The 16856-nt window shown below is 35.8% G+C and overlaps 1 protein-coding gene across 18 annotated transcripts in view; it reads right to left on the bottom strand.

Annotated features, from left to right (window-relative positions):
- Positions 1–16856, bottom strand: part of rimbp2 (RIMS binding protein 2) — a 227816-nt gene that overhangs the window by 29670 nt on the left and 181290 nt on the right. For 10 of the 18 annotated variants that reach the window (XM_039772064.1, XM_039772056.1, XM_039772059.1 and 7 more), the window contains 7 exons: positions 11403–12206; positions 10201–10318; positions 7843–7995; positions 5549–5727; positions 4238–4406; positions 1547–1612; positions 110–213 (listed from right to left, as the gene is read on the bottom strand). In XM_039772064.1, coding sequence (XP_039627998.1) covers positions 110–213; positions 1547–1612; positions 4238–4406; positions 5549–5727; positions 7843–7995; positions 10201–10318; positions 11403–12206 — 1593 coding nt within the window. The remainder of the gene's footprint in view (positions 1–109; positions 214–1546; positions 1613–4237; positions 4407–5548; positions 5728–7842; positions 7996–10200; positions 10319–11402; positions 12207–16856) is intronic. The other 8 variants (XM_039772072.1, XM_039772073.1, XM_039772074.1 and 5 more) reach the window with 5 other exon arrangements.

The following is a 16856-nucleotide window of genomic DNA, read 5'->3' as shown; positions in this document are numbered from 1 at the left end:
AGGCCAGGACGCTGGATCTGTGAGGGACCACTGTGTTGTCCCTTATTACTGTATGCAAACTTTAACATGGTACCACATTACATTTTTTAAGTTAATAAACGTTCAGTACCTCAACATCAACATTTGGTGAGCTTTCTCGTGGGTCATAATCATAGAGAGCAACCATCCTCCTGGTGGATACTGAATGCTGTCTACCACTTCGACGATTTCTTTCTGTGAGACAAGAAAAAGCAATTTTATTTAAATCTTATCTGACAGCATGGATTTTTAAGACATACTAGTAACGCTAAAAACAACCTGTCCTAGTGATGGTGGCATATTTAAATTTAAACTCCACACTGGACACAGTTTCAATAAACTGGAACTACTAAACATCAAATGCTCACAGTACTTCTAGTCTTTACAAAACTTTAAAAAGCATGCTTCAGAATGGAAATTAAAATTTAAATGGCTAAAAATATTAGCAATACCATGATAAACAATAGGAAAGTAAAAAAAAAAAAGTGAAAGGATGGAAATAAAACTTCTGCAGTTTGTAATTTGTTGAATCTTGCATTGTGGTTGTGCTTATTACACTGAACTCTAAAACACGGATACATAGAGTGAAGTGCTAAACAACAGACACATTTGATGTACACACTGCATGAAACATTAAACAAAAGACAACAAATCCTCATATTGGGCCAAACATTCAGATTGAAGTTTAAAAAGTAGATACATGTATGCAGGTCAGACTAAATTAATTTGCATCACTTGGTACAGAAATTTGGGAAGTAATAGTTCAGATACATAGCATATTCATCATTTACAAACACAGCACTGTACATACTACTGCAGATTGAGCATTGTATCAATTGCTGCCCTTTAAAAGTCTAATTCAATCTTTAAGAATAAATGTATCTACCACACCATTCCAGAATCATCTTGAAGCTTCTTTTTAGAGTAATTGTAATGTGCATATTTCTGCTTCCAATTGTGAAGTCCTTTGTTTAAAATGATGAAGCACAAAGGAGACACACTGGCGTCGTTCATACACAACAATTAGTGATGGACTCAAATGCACTGCATGGAAAGTCTAACTACTTCATAGCTGACAGGAGGACACATGGAGGTTTCTGATCATCACACCTGCTGCCAGATGTGTTCATTATGCAAAGTGATCTCAAGATGCAGTATCCCTTTCTGCAAAAAAACTCATTTGTATCAATTAGATGGGGCAAGTGCTGGAGGAAGGAAAACGCACATTCTGTCTCCAAGATGGAACCTTATAAATGGAATTTCCTTAAAGTGGGAAAAAATGAACCATGAAAGAGTGGGTGGAGGATTTTCACTTTTTTCCAGATAATACTGATTTAGGTTTTGATTCAAAGAAGAGAGGGAAATCTGCATCTCGTAACTGAAACAAAGTAATCATCGGGCGTGCAGAATGATTAGTAAAGAAACAAAACTGATCATGACCCTCTAGAACTCAAAGCAATTAAGCATTAAGGACAAATAAGCGCACAAGTAAAGGTGGAAGGACAGTTAGGTTGAAAGAAGCACAGACCTCTCTTGGACTTTCTGGACCTGCGGTTAACTGAACGCACACTGTCTTTGAAACGACTGCAGTTCACTTCATAGGGAAAGGAATACAAACAGACAGACAGGGAAAAAAAAGAGATATGTAAAAAGCCCAAGGCAGAGGTGTTTGACTCCTTTATAGACACAACATGTTCAAAACCAAGGCTCACTTCTAAATATCTTGCAGCTTTAGACCGGAGTGTCTAATGTGCACCAGGGATACTTACTGGCATGTCCCATACCTAAAAGTTAGAAGATATGTCACTTTCTGGTGGAAGCTAGACAGGCAGTGGGAATGGTAAACATCTGGGCTATTTAGGTAAATCTCACATGCAATGGGAAAACCTAGTAACTGCCATTTGTTTCAAAATTGATTTTTTTTTTTTTTTTAAAGTTTTTGGAGTTACTAGGTCTTTCCTGAGGTTATAAGGTAGTGGTGATGGCTAAATACAGTATGTCTTCATTCCTGTCATAGCATGATGGAAGAAGCTAGAATATACACAGTGAGGAAAGACCGCCTACCAATGAGAAAGTCAGATTACAATCACATGATTCAAGTGCTGTGACTGCATGATGTAAATGGTAGGTGTTGTTGACTTGTGAATAAAATAATATTGTGTATGTAATGGTCAGAGAAAATAAAACCTACATTTTCTCAATCTGCTGAAAACTTGAAAGATGTGACGTACTAGGTTTTACCACAGTTGGTGAGAAATGTTGAAGCCACCTAGATAGAAAACTTTACACTTTGGCATTCAAACTGCAAACAGTGTGCATTACCCCACTGTGAGCTTGTGAATTTAACAAAACAAAGTGAAACTGAATAAAGAAATCACCAAGACATTATAGATGACAGTCATCATTCTCGTCACCTTTCTTAAGAATTGTATAATGGGTGTTTGTCGTAGTCACATTATCAGGAAGGTATAACATTTGGTAGGTGCAGAAGCAGTGCTTGATCCTAAAAAATACCATGCGGTGCCAGCAAAATGTGTGTTATCATTCTGTGCATAAAAACAAATGTATTTTGTTTTTTTCCCCTTAAAGCTGTGGGTGAAATTTTAATAAATTATCTTTTTATACACTGAAAGAAATGTGCCATCTCAAAATAAACCTAAGATTCTTAAATCAAATGCAAGCCATGATCCATCCCTGAAAATGATGCCAGTCCAATACAGAAAGTTAAAATTGATCTTCTAAAAACACTAATACAAATGGTTTGTATCTAAGTGATGAAAACCACTTTATCTTATTCTGAGTACGTACACGTATAGAGGACTCCACAGATCTTAGCTGTCAGTGCTGTAGACTTATACATATTAGGACACTTTAGGCATTTTTCTTATTATTCTAGTCAAACTGCTGTGAAAGACAAAGCTAAAACTGGACAGAACACAGGACATTTCTTCTAATTGTACTTCTCTAGCATGTGCCAATTGTAGCCAATGCCTTCCAGTCTTACTTCCTGAACAATTGCCTCCTAAGTCGTGGATAATATATGGTATTACTGAGCACAGAATTTGCATTTCAAGCAGTAAGCTGGCACTGAAAAAAATTTCACCTTCCAAAAATGTTTTTTCAGCTGGCCCTTTCATAAAGTATATTTTATATCTTGACATATTCTCATATGTTTGTTTTATATGGTGTAACCGTGCAGAAAAAATGGAATTCACTGTTTTAAGTGGTGACTAGTGAAGCAGAAGTACAGGACATCACCTTTTACCAACATTTTACTTTATATTCCATTCCTCACAGATAAGTACACTGTCAATTGTTTCAGGATGCACACAGATAGCAGATGTAACTGGATGTGTAAGAGTAAACCTAAAATACTTGACAATTCGGTAACAGTCTAAGGATGGTAAGGGAACTTCTGGACTACTAAAAGACAAGACTGACCTTAGAACCTTTCATAGCAGTTGACAATGCATTTATGGAGTTTATTAGAAGAAAAACTAAAGGGTATAACATTTAAGACTGGGTAGGATGGTGACTTATAGTTCTGCAACCTAAAAGTAACGTTAAAACTATAATGATGTCACAGGCTTGATGCACATTTGACTTCATTTTCTTTAACCCAACGTTTGTGCTCAACTGACATGGTAATGGAACACAAAATTTAGGACTATTCAAAAATGGTGACATACCGTACAATTTTCTAAGCCCACTTAATTCTGACCAGGATTACAGAGGGCTCAAAACAATAACAAATCATTGCAGGTGAACACACAACCACTAAGGCCAATTGGCATTTACAATCCATGTACTGTATAAATAGACACAGATATCCTAAAATATAAACAGTACAAAAATAAAAGGTGACATTCTGTGCTTTTGTTTCTTGTTACATTTGTCTTTTAATCTCTAATGTAAACAGCTTGTTTTGAGTATAAATTGTACATTTTTTTGCCTCCAGAGTGGAACTACTTAAGAGAAAGGTAATGCATTTGTATATCTGCTTGAAATACTGCAGAACAGTACAATAAGTGCTTTCCAGATACTGTAAATGCATCCCGTGTGAACACAATGGCCACCTCACATTCACGCAAGATTAATTTCCGTCCTCATATGTAACCTTGGTCACTGCACCCCCTTGTGTTTTGAGAAAATTTCATTGTTTCTTGTAATGGCCATTTTCAGATAGCAGCCAAATTGGAAAGCAAATAAACAGTTCTACCTATTTTCTCAACTGGTGTGTTCAGTGGAAGGAATCCTTGTTTGATGAGCTGTTCCATCATCTCTTCATCATCCGTCTGTATTTCCGAGATCATATTACAGGGGATAAGACCTAAACGTCCACTAATTTCTCCTCGATAGAACCCATCTGTATCTTTATCGCCATGCACCTGCAAAGTAACACATTGAACAAACAGGTACATGTTACAAAACCTAAAAAAAGCTTCAGTAATTAAGTCATTGATAATATTACTCAAAATAAACACTAAAACTCCAAGAAAGCTACTCTTACATTCAAAATGCAAAGTCTATTTTGTGTCAATTCCATTGATTGGTTCAATGTAAAAGTTAAAGCTGCAGTGTGTCAAGGCTGACTCCTTTTGTATATTAACAGTGTGCACTTTAAAATTACTGACACACACACAGTTTTCAAACTTCATAGTTTTAATGCTTAACGAAATTAAATATTTACAGACAATAACGACTTTTTTTTTTTTTTTAACTTAATACCATTCAGACACATTAGTTTCCCCCATACACTACAAGAATACTCATCGTCATTTTAGCAGTAATCAAAATAGAGAGACATACATAGATAATGACGTTTATTCTGTTCAGTGCAATTACTGGAGATGTGCTTTGCAGCAAGTATTTTATTATAACCTGCACTGCTAGTGCATTATTACTATTACAGGCACACTCTCAGGACACAACCAGGTGGAAGTACAAACCACGTTGAAGGTTAAGGTTGACCATTTCGTTTCACTTGAATTTTAACTTGTGGAACCAAACACAAGCAGTTTTCTCTCTTCAAACAAAAGACACAAAGTGACACAGATTGGATGGAGTCCACCATTTGTTGGAATTCATGCCATATACTGAACATTAACCTACCCACATTCACATAAGTGTAAAACAACATCTAACACAACATACAGAAACACAGTAAAATAATCTAGTTATAGTTTCACAGTGTGTAATAAACATAAATGTTTTCCCTTCATCACGTGTCTGTTACTTCTGATGGCCTGTAGCCTTTGTGACGTTTCTTGTCCCATTGGACCTGCAGAGCTTTATATGGATTGGTGTTACTTTACAGGTTCATGTATTATGCTTGAAGATGCATCCTGTTACAAATCTACAGTACATGCTGTAAAGGGCTGAGGATACCAAATAGTTTAAAATGATTAAAATGGGAAGACAAAACTGATTGGTTCAAGGTACATTTCTCCCTAATGAATTTCACTACCGTATGTGGGATCAACCCTACTGAACAAAAATTATTTCACCCATGAAAGAGCCTAACGTTTACCTTTATAATCTGTCCTTCTTTGAAAGGAAGCTCTTCATCTGCAGCATCAGGATTAGGAGACATTGACAGAGGGTCATAGTCGAATAGGGCAACAAATATCCGAGTTGGCTCTTCATTCAAATCGGGCTCCGATTCATCATAGAACTCAGAAGAGTGCCGGTCCTGGCCACTGTAACCATCTAGAACACATACATACTGTACATAGACATACTGTACAATACTCCAGATATTAATATTCTTGAAGGTGGCTTTGGGAATCAGTGTTTTCCGTCCAAAAAGAGTTTACCCAATAAGATGATAGTTGATTTTTTTTTTTTTAACATTATTTGGAAACCAAACAGGATTAACAAATTCATAACACTCATTTTGAAGCAGGAAGTAAATCTCATTGTTTGACTTTCAACACAGATTCCAATGGTAAAGATTGAGCTTGTGAACAAAGTGAAGGCAAAGACTCTCCATTACCCCTTCCATTAGTCTGTGCCTGCACCCACAACACACCACACCATGACTAACAGTTCTGTATGTTAGTCACTGCATTGCCCATATAAAGCTTCTTTATGGTTAATAAAATCAAGAACCTACTTAAACATGAGATGCAAGTAATGACTTGATGTACAATGGTAACACAGAGAAACCTGTTGACAGTTCTAAATGTGTGAATGCGAGTGATTTTGCTTGATACACTAAAAACCTAAGATTTAAAAAAATCCATTCAAGAATTTGTAACAGAATCTAAAGCAGCAAAATGCTGTGATATTTAGTAACTGCAATATAATGTATTAATTCAAATTCTGCTACTTTACTGACTGTGAACAGACTTTTAATCTTCAAATTCAACATATGCCAAATGATCCATGGATAAGACATCAAGGGTGTATGGTTGCTTCATAAACTGCAGGCCATCCCTGTGTTATGATTTGGAGCAACACTCTTGTTTTTAGTGGGATTAAATTAAATGAAACACAGGTTGGGGCATCGTCTGTATCTCAAACCCAAACTATCTGTGAGCCTCCCACTGCGTCTAGATCGTGAGCCTTAGTAACCGTAGTCTGAAACCTGATTACTCAAACTTTACATTTCTTAAAACATCACTAAGATGGTGGTGGCCTCCTCACCATGCAGATGAGTGTGCTATTGAAACTGCTGGCAGTCTGCCATCACACAGACCCATGATCTTTTGCGTTTATCTTTTTAAATCTTTAACAGTCTTTGAAATTCAAGCTTTTTCTGCTTTGTCCTTCAGCCTCATATTCACACCTGGTTGATTTTTGCTAAAGCTTTATTTGTTAGGTAAAAAAAACAGAACTGCAAAAGTACAATGATCTACACTGCTGAAGTTTGGGTCTGGCAAAATCAAGACAATCCTTGCACGAACAGTTCACAAAATAAAGATGGCTGCTTGTGCAATATTTTCTCTTACTTTGTTAATGTACCTACTCATGATTTGACCTATTCTGCCTAACAGTACTACTTTTAACAAAATATCTAATTGGCTAGACACAAGAACAAATTATTTATGAAGTAATATGTGGAGAAAGGTCACAAAGAGTAGATGCCATGTTCTTTTTGATGCTGGACCTTAAATCCGCGAGACAGTTAAACAAGAAGCCTTGCATTTCAGTCAATTTCGTGAACAATGCCTGGTCATACCCATGATGCCTGCTGTAATTCAGTTTAGTGGATATTAGTTGCTATATAAAACAAGAAGTTTAAACTGGTCTCAGTAAACTAAAATGGATGATCATGGAAAGTTAAATACAGGATGAATAGCACAGAGGGAAAAGAGAAATATCCAAAATCAAAAAATAAAGCAACTCAAGTTACAAGTCATTTTTTCTACCTTGCATCCTCCAAAAATGTTTTAAATGAAACTGATGATGATAATGCATTTGTTAGATTTTGTTTTGTTTGTCTTTTTTTAATCATCAGACCTTACCTTTTATAACAAATCTCTTTTTTTCACCCATGAGATAGTCCACAGGATGTCATCAACATTGTGCACTTAAAGTATATTATTTCCAACAATATACATCCTCATTATTTTAACATATATTCTCATTATGTATCCAAATATAGTATTAGTGTGTTGAGGTCAGATAAAGAGCACAAAAAAGGAACCAACACCAAATGAAAAATGTTCTCTTTAGACAGATACATGGCAGAGGCATCTTAAAAAGACACTGTCATTGCACTGCAGCTGCGAAGAGGATAACACAATTTACCATTTTGATTGGGGAGCTATACCAAGAAGCGTATGCTTTGTAAAGCACCTTCAGAAGCTGCACACATACCATATCGTTGCTCAGAGGCCATACTGCGCTGCAATGGCCATTTCCTGCGTCCAGCTACACTGCGATAGTAAACATCCTCCTTGACAGGTGAGACATTCCCCTCACTCCCTGACCTGGATTGGCCCCCTTCACTGTTACTGTCCATGGTGATTTCTACAGAAGACACCAATGAAAGCATTCCATTTAGTTAACTTCCATCGGGGGAGGAATCTTTTTTTTTTTTCCTTCAAAATTCTTGTGTGTTGAGCTAGTGTTGTAAAAGGATTTCAAAACCAACTTCTAAGAGTTGAGTTGGATGTTTATCATCATCCTTTAAAAATAAACAATAGTAAAACAACAATAGTAAGGATTAATAGGTGAACAGGAGGAATAAAAAAAAAAATAACTCTTTAAACTGTAGTTTCATAAATTCCACCTAATCTGAAATCAAACCATCTACTGCCATGCTGTCCAAACTGGCTAGCCTCCAGTTCTGTACTTGTCAGTGCACCATGGCTTTAAGTCTAGGAAGAAGGCTGACAGATGTTTGCTGAAGGTAGAACAGTGACATTATATTAACAGATAATTATTGTACAGCCCTACACTATGTAGTCTGCTCTGACCCCTTAATGTACTCTAAAATGCCAAAATAGATTTATATTTTTATTATATATTATGTTTCCTGCTCCATCAACCTAAGCCATACAGTTTGAGTTCTCCCATGAATATAATATCTCATGGTCCAGTGGACATTTTACACCAAATTAACATTTCCCAATGAATGAAAAGGAGTTCAGCATTATCATAAAAAAACTCCTCATTTCAGTGTATTTATATTGCATTTATGTCCAACGAGTTAGGGCTACTTCTTAACCAAATTTCCTGTGAGTAAGGGAGTGACTGATTTAGAGAATGCAACAGAGCAGCCAGTTCCCCTGGAGAAATAAAACAAAGCGTGTGAAGCATAGAACTACTAACTTGATAGAACAGACAGCACTATAAGATGCTTTTCATCATAGGATTTGAGTCTTTAGGACAGACTGAAAGCTGTTCATATGGTACAGCAAGTAGTGAAGATAATGCTTTAGGCTTTCATTCTACAGCAAAACATCTAGTGTTACAGCTGGCGTGAGCTAAAATGGTCTAATAGTCCAAGGTTATTATAGCCAAACTGAAATGAAGTCTTGTCAAATGCATGTATAATGCTTACAGTACAAAGGGGAAGGTATAGTAAATTTAATTAAAATAATAGGTCATAAAGGGCTATCATTTGCTTGGTGCTCTATGATAAACCACCAGTATTTTCTGAAATTTCTGTACTAAGAACATAATAAAATCTTACGTATACACACGTTCAAATTGTACTACCAGTCTTTTTCAAATCCTTGCAATTCGGTGTGTAGATTTTGCATTTTAAGCACAGCTTTGCTCGTTAGTTTTTAAATAAGCATTCCAGATATTAAAGTGATACTACAGTGCTTTTATTATTTGTACCACTTCTGATGAAAATGGTATTAGCTTCTATCTAGTATAAAGAGATTGATTATCCAAGTAAGGACTGAACAAAATTAAAGTTATAATATAATCAACAACATTTCCACTTAGATATGGCCTTGATTTCTATTTCCTAGTAAAACTAGTAAAGTATGAGGAGCATACTTGTCAGCATGGATATGCCACCATCTCCATGATACTCGTCCAATTATTTTCGACACAAGTCTTTATCAAACACTAATTTTTAACATTGTATTTATAATGGTTGAATTGTGGCACCTGTAAATACACAGGATGCCAGCTATCCTAACAGACCAATATGCTCAAACATTTACAAAAAATGAAAAATTCCGTAGCTTTTTTTTACCTCATCATGAGATGGGAGGATTTAAAAATGATATTGTACGACTGAACAAGGGCAAATGTTACAACATAAACATTTCAGATACTGAAGGTTATCCATTAAAAATATTTAAACAAAAAAACTTCTAGCTATTCTTCCCCTCTTCTTATTTTTTGGATGATCTAATTATTCATTACCTACAGGTATTTTAAAATTTTCCTTCTACAGAACTCCAGTTATTCAGAAATATAACAGTCTTCCCATTCTTTTAAAGAATATTCTTGACACTACCACTCTTCCTCACATTTTCATCTTTGAGAATAAAGTGATTGGGCAGCTTTTAGGTTTTCTTTCATTCCTGGCTTTGATTATATAAATAGTGCCAATAGCTCATGTTGACTATCGTGTTCACACACCAAACCTGTATGGTTCTTTTACTGAATACAACAGTTTAGTCTGAATCAGATAACTACAAATATCAAACAGCTGGAAGGAGAAAACTGACAACAAACCAGCCGTTACAAAGAAGCGAGCCAACTAACCAATAGATGGAACCATCATCGGCCGGGGGCGTTGACAGATTGCATTGCTGTGCGACAATCTTCTTCCTGAGTAATCCAGCCTATCGGCTCGTCCTGTGGAAGAAGGGTTCCCTAGAATCTTAAAAGAAATAAGGCTGGGTTATGATCCTCTGTACTCAAGAGCCAAAATCTGTGTCCACAAATTAAAGGAGAATTGGAAAGAAGCCGAACAAAAAAAAAGACAAAAACAAAAAAAACAGGCAAAAGAAATCAGTATTCCAATTGTTTCTAACTAAAGACCATTACTATTGTTTTTTGTTCTGTTTGCAGTTTGCAATGGTAACAATAAAAGGATGAATTGTGGTATGCTTTGGAAATATTTTATGAAATGATGGGTACAACCATAATGGCTTCTACCTACTATCCTAAGCACAATGATATTCTATAAAAAAAAAAAAAGTAAGCATACTTTCAGGAGAATATATTCCAACAGAAGATGTGCCACCTTGGAAAAAAGAAAGGAGATGCACATAGAAATTGCTTCATACACTCAACATGAAAATGGGCAGATGAGTTGGTCTTTTTGCAGAGGTGATGGAGGCTGCAGAATGGAAACAATTAAGGTAAAATGCTTGGCACTTCAGTAGAACAGGAAGAGGCTCAATGTGCAGGCGACAAGGGATTTGTGGGCTATCCTGAATGCAGCTTATTCTAAAATAATTACAAAAAACTAAAGCAATAAAAATGTTTTCAGTTTTCATATTGTACTGCATGGGGATTGAAAGAAACTATTGCATCGGTCGCATTTCATCTCATTAGAACAAACCAAAAGCAGAAACAATTATGGTTGAACCTTGGTCACTGAGGCAATAGTGCGTAGTCTGCATTTTCCCACAGAAACAAGAAACAAGAACTAGATATGAATGGCCTTTAGGTTCTGAGCATTACATCAAAGACATAGGACAATGAATACTTTTCTGCTATTAATTGAAAAGACGGAAGCAAAAAATGCAAAATTTAATGCACTTTCCAAAAAAAAAAAAAAAACTGACTATAAGCATTTAAGGAAGCTTTAAACATTTGGCACAATGAAGGAATGCAGCATTAAGTCAATCAACAGCAAAAAATAAAAGGAAAAGAAATCAGAGAAAATAGAAAAGAATGAAATATTACTGATTTAAGGCGCTTATGATAAACACGAGTATCTACAGTAGGTCACACACCAGAGTCTCTTCCGTTTCCCTGCTGGTCAGCATTGCAGTGGTATTTGCTGATTTGAAGTCTTTTTGATTAATTTGTGATTCAGTTCTCGATGCATGGCTTCTCCCTTCCTCCGAAACTAAGTCTTTCCTAATGTTTGTCTGGCATGTATCCGCTCGATATCTGCATGGGACAGTCCATGTTTTAAAGTCAGCTACATGCACAGTTTTGACCACCGGCAGGGGTGTCTGCCCAAAGTCTTCTTCAATGCTGCACTGCCTTGTCAATGTCCTTTTACGAGCCCCGGACTGAGTGCAGCTCCTTTGGGGCGTTTTGCCATTGATGTTGGTGATTTGAACACTTTTCTGGGGACTCGTTCTTAGAGAATTTCTGTAATTTAAAGAGCGGCTGTCCTCTTCTTCACTGCCACAATCCAGTCCACTATCAGGGCTTCTAGAGCTCTGCCTGTTTGCCCGACTGTAAGCCCATTCTTTACTGAATGATCCACTGTCCGCATGGCAGACGTTAGGCCCATCTCTCAAATTGTGGAAAGAGCCTTGTTTAGTTGGAGAGAGGTAAGACTGCCTTCGTGTGTTTGGCTGGTACTCATTGCTGGGCGCTTTGAATCTTCTTAGCACTGAGCCTGTGTCTGTCAAACTTCTGTGATACCTATTGTGATTATCTCGCTTTTTTAATGTTTGCTTCATTTCTGTGATATCAAAGTCCTCCTCAGCTACTTCAGGGATACTGAAAAGCCTTTTACTGCAAGGTTGTTTCTGGTAAGGCATTTCAGCTTTGACTTCCTCTTCAAAGACATTATGCTTAGGCTTTTATTTTATATTTTATTTACATTTTTTTGTAATTTCATTTATTGCAGGTGTTAGAACAGGCAGGACACAACACAGTGTGTGATATAAAATAAAATGGGAAAAAGACAAAATAAAGACAGAATTAGTTTTAAAGTCAATGGCAAAACTTAATGCATGCAGTTTCATTCCGTGAAGGAAGTGGCATGCTTTGAACGGGAATCTGTAAGGGAGAAATGATTGAATGAATAAATGAATAAAAGCAGAAGTAATTAAAGAGACAGTGGTTTAGAAGGGTTTGTTCAAATAAAGAGATCTGATGAAAACACAGAGCTTAAAAGAAAATATAAGCACATTTAATTGCCAAATGATACCATTCATAACTTTTAACAACATAACAGCAACAGTGGCTAACAATGAAAAAAGCAAAAATAAATAAAACTGCACATTTTGTGTGAGAGGATGAATTATCAGTTATTGGAAATATTTGTAGAGGCCAGACGACGACTTGTAAAGAGCTGCTGTCTAACCATGCAATATGTTGTCTTGCTGACCTTTTTTTTTTGTTAATTTTCTTGCCAATTGAAAGTAAAATCCCCAAAACCACTACAGTGACCATGTTATTTATAATATAAGAGACTCTGTACAGGCCTGTTCTACAGTCACTGCTTCACAACACCAAAGCAGAACCTATAAATTCACTACTGACCAGTTATTTATTAACAATGAAGCCATTGTGGTAGCCAATGATGGTTGATGATTTCTAGCCTAATGTCTTTGGCTAAAGCGGCACAGATCATGTGAGGAATGTAAATTGATATGCACATGTATGATTCTGTGTACATGAGAAGACAAACACCACCATGGTACATACCTCTTTATGCTGTTGTGGTGGACGTGCCCAAAAACTAGGCAAGTTCTCAAAAATACTAAGGTGCTTAACAAAAAATTAGTTGGGGACTTAACAGACAATACTTTGATAGAAGGTCCATGGCCTTAACCTTACCTCACTTTGGTTATAAGCAATGCTTCATGTTTGACGAGCAAAATTTCTTGAGTGTGGTGCCAAATAAGTAACAGTGGTAAATTTTTACAATAAAGCTGCATTTTGTGTGTGTAAAAATGAACATGAAATGAGGAAGACATTACAGTGTAGGAAAATGTTTATCAATTATTACCACACTATACCTATTAGAAAAGGCAGAGAACAAAATCTGTCTGCAGAATGTGGACCTACACTGCCTGACACGAGCAGGAACTGCACTGCCTTTCAATTTACGTCAGTCATGCAAGTGCTCCGCCACAACTTGAGGACATATCTCAGTATTATTAATAGAAAGAACATCAATGAAAAAGCAATCTACCATTACTTTCATCATCTTCAAAAAACACATGACTCTGGTGTTTAAAAAAGATTGAGTAATGTTTAAAAAAAAACAAAAAAACTACAGCTTATGAAAAAGTGCAATAGGTAAAAAAAGATATTCCCTGCCAGTCAATAACCTCAATAACTGGCAACTCAATCATTCTTAAAACTTTCAGAGTGCAGGCGATATGGCTACAATACAGCAGCTAGCAATTTATTTTTTTTTTTTTTCAAATAAATGACTTAACTTTATGCAGTTACGGATTAGAAACATGAACAAATCCTTAAATGTATAAGCGACAGTAAAACATTCAATATACTGGATGTTGACTGCAAACATAAATGTAAATTGTTTCTCTATAATGTCCAGAATGATATTATGGGAGACATAGTATTTCAGCAAGAACACGGGCAGCAAAGTCCTGTGCAGTCGAGGGCTCTTTAATAGTAAAGCAGGAGACTGAACACGCCAGCAAAGACTGCACCTTTAATAAAGAGGCAGAACACACATACCTGACTTGGGAAGGCAGAATCACACTCTTTGGTCACCACAGCACGTGAAATCATCATGTGAGATTGAGGGATTATAATAATAAATGTATCGTCTTATAATAAAAAGCAGTGAAATTGAACAATATGCTTCAGGAACTCACTAATACAATTAGCAGCCAAAAGCAAGTTTTTGTTTTCAACCAAATTTCATGTCTCAGGCCAAAGATTTAAAAAAAAATAATTAATGCCGAAATTACTACAGTCTGGCACTTGTGCAGTATGGTCCCAAATAAAAGTACAATTACTTAAACATGCCGATGATAAACTTGAGAGGAGGAGTTACATTAGAGGATAACATTTTTTAAGGGCAGGCATTCCATAAGAATTCAGAAGTGAACAATCAGAGTTAGTAGACAGCACAAAACTACAGTGAAGATAGGGCTGTTACAAAATAGTGAATGGGGGCAAGCAGCTGAAAAAAGGGAAAAAGACGACAAACACATAGCCGACGGCTACTTATTAGGGATTTGGAACAGTAGGGAAGCTTGCATGAAGAAAAATCTGCTGCCCTAATAAAATGGCGGACAGACAGTATCCATGGGTCTTCGGGACTGTTGGAGTTATAAGATTTTTACTTTTGCAGCAGGAAATTTGGTAAGATGTTTTAGAAAAAAGAGACAACTAAATAATGTAAATGAAAAGTGATATTTAGACTTTCTCTTCATTTTTCAGTCTTCTTTCTCTTTTGAGGTGAAGCTGCATATTTCTTGTTTCAGATACCAAAAAGGCTAAATCAATGCTAAAGAAAGAGAGTTAGCAGTTTTTTTTATCCTCCATTCAAATTTCATTTGGCATACAAAAAGATATATCATCTTCTCCAAACACTCATGTTTTGGCATTTTAAGTCTTGATGCAGTACATGACATAATATTTAAAGGTTTACTTTTCCCTACTAATTCTGCATGAAGCAACAAGTAATTCTCTAGTTCCAAAGCTAGCAGCTGATATGACTAAAATACTGCACCTTTCTATTGATTAAAGAAAAACCCTCATAGCATAAACCATATCAACGTGTGTGTGCTGCCCATAAATGTTGGGATTTCCAGTCATGGTATGTTCACTGGACCTGTTTTACTCAACAACTGTGAAACTTGCAAAATAAAACCCTTTAAAGTAAACAGAGTGTAAGCTCTTTTATGTACCAAAAAGCCAAACACTATTCATTGTCAAAGTCTGAAAAGTACCTTTCTAGAAAGGTAAACACTGTGGAATAATCCTTCAACTGCATATTACTATTTGTGATATTTTACCACAAGGTTATATAAAAGAGGTCAATATAACCATATCTGTGATTTGATAAGTGGTCAAGTTACAGAAGGCTAGATAAAGAGAGTGAGGTTGGGAGCAGGCAGTGATACCACACGCAGGCCTACCCTTTCTTTCTCTCACCTCTAGGCAGTATTCTATACGTAACCATAACTCATTTCGAGTTTAAATTCATTTAGCAATAGCACACTAAACTCTAGTGGGGTAACCAGATCTAGACAGGGAAGTCATTTTTCCTCCACTTTTACAGAATGGACCAGACAGAGTGTCAAGGGATGTTCAATCCCTTTTAAATATTTTCACACTGCTACTCTCAGAGATTTGTGCTACTCTCTAATTGACTCTCTGGATTTCTTTAAATACTCTTCTGTTTTCAGTGTGAGGCCTTAGTTGCTGAAGTCTTCATCATACTGCGAGACCTTCCAGAATTGAGGAAGATTTCATCTCACTTACTCATTTAAACCTTGTGAGCAACTAATATTCCACAGAGGTGGAGTGTTACCTGAGCAAGTCTAGGTTTACAGGATGATTTCATTGGTGTAAATTGTTGCAATGCCATTTGATTCGATATTTTGTGCACATAGTTGTAACTTCAGCAGCTTTAAACCTGTTTATGTCGTTCAGCAAATTACACTGCAAAATATATATACAATTTATTTTTTAAAGTTTCTTGTCCCGAGAAGTGTGAGATTTGTGACATCAAAATCACATCTCCAAAGTAACAAGCTAGGCTTCTCTGATACTGAACTTTTAGTAGCACCTCATCAAATAGGCTTGATGGACCTTTTGTTTTACTGTTGAAGTGTTTTGTATAAACTCGGTACAAAACTTTTTCCCCTCTGCCTACAAATTACGCAGACATCAAGAGAGACCTTGGCCTTTTCAAACTTGGCACCAATAAAATTAATTTTATGCTGTTTGTTTTAAATTGTCTTACTGTAATATAAATGAGAAAATATTTCCAATAAAATAGGGGCAGTGTTCATATAATTTTACAGTATATTTTCAGAATAAACATTTTCCTTTTCCAGTAACACTATACTCATTAGCATCCTCTCACGATTATTCATTGCACTGTGTGTGTGAATTTTTTCCATTTCAGTAGCAATGGAGACAGTTTAAAAACAATAAAATAATCCTCTACATCTATAATAACAAGTAATGGGACATACATAAAACATAAAAGTGATAAAGTAGTTTCATTTAAGCAAAGTTACTTAAATGAGATTCCCGAACTTACATATATTGTATGTCACTTTTTAAAACATACTGTACCAACCGTTAAAAATTTTCTTGTAACAAAACTAAATTAAATATTTAACTATGTTCTGTTTAATATACAATATTAATTTCACACTGTATTAGTACAGAACACAAATTACTTTTTAATGTCAGAATACTGTTCATTATAATAGATTACAGTATATACGAATATTTAACAGTCATAAATATTTACAGTGTATATAAAAAATAAACAAATTCCAAGT

The sequence above is a fragment of the Polypterus senegalus genome, chromosome 12, assembly GCF_016835505.1.
Source record: "Polypterus senegalus isolate Bchr_013 chromosome 12, ASM1683550v1, whole genome shotgun sequence".
In the NCBI taxonomy this organism is placed as follows: Eukaryota; Metazoa; Chordata; class Cladistia; order Polypteriformes; family Polypteridae; genus Polypterus; species Polypterus senegalus.
Note: the sequence above shows the minus strand (reverse complement) of the source record. Positions and strands in the feature narration are given on the sequence as shown.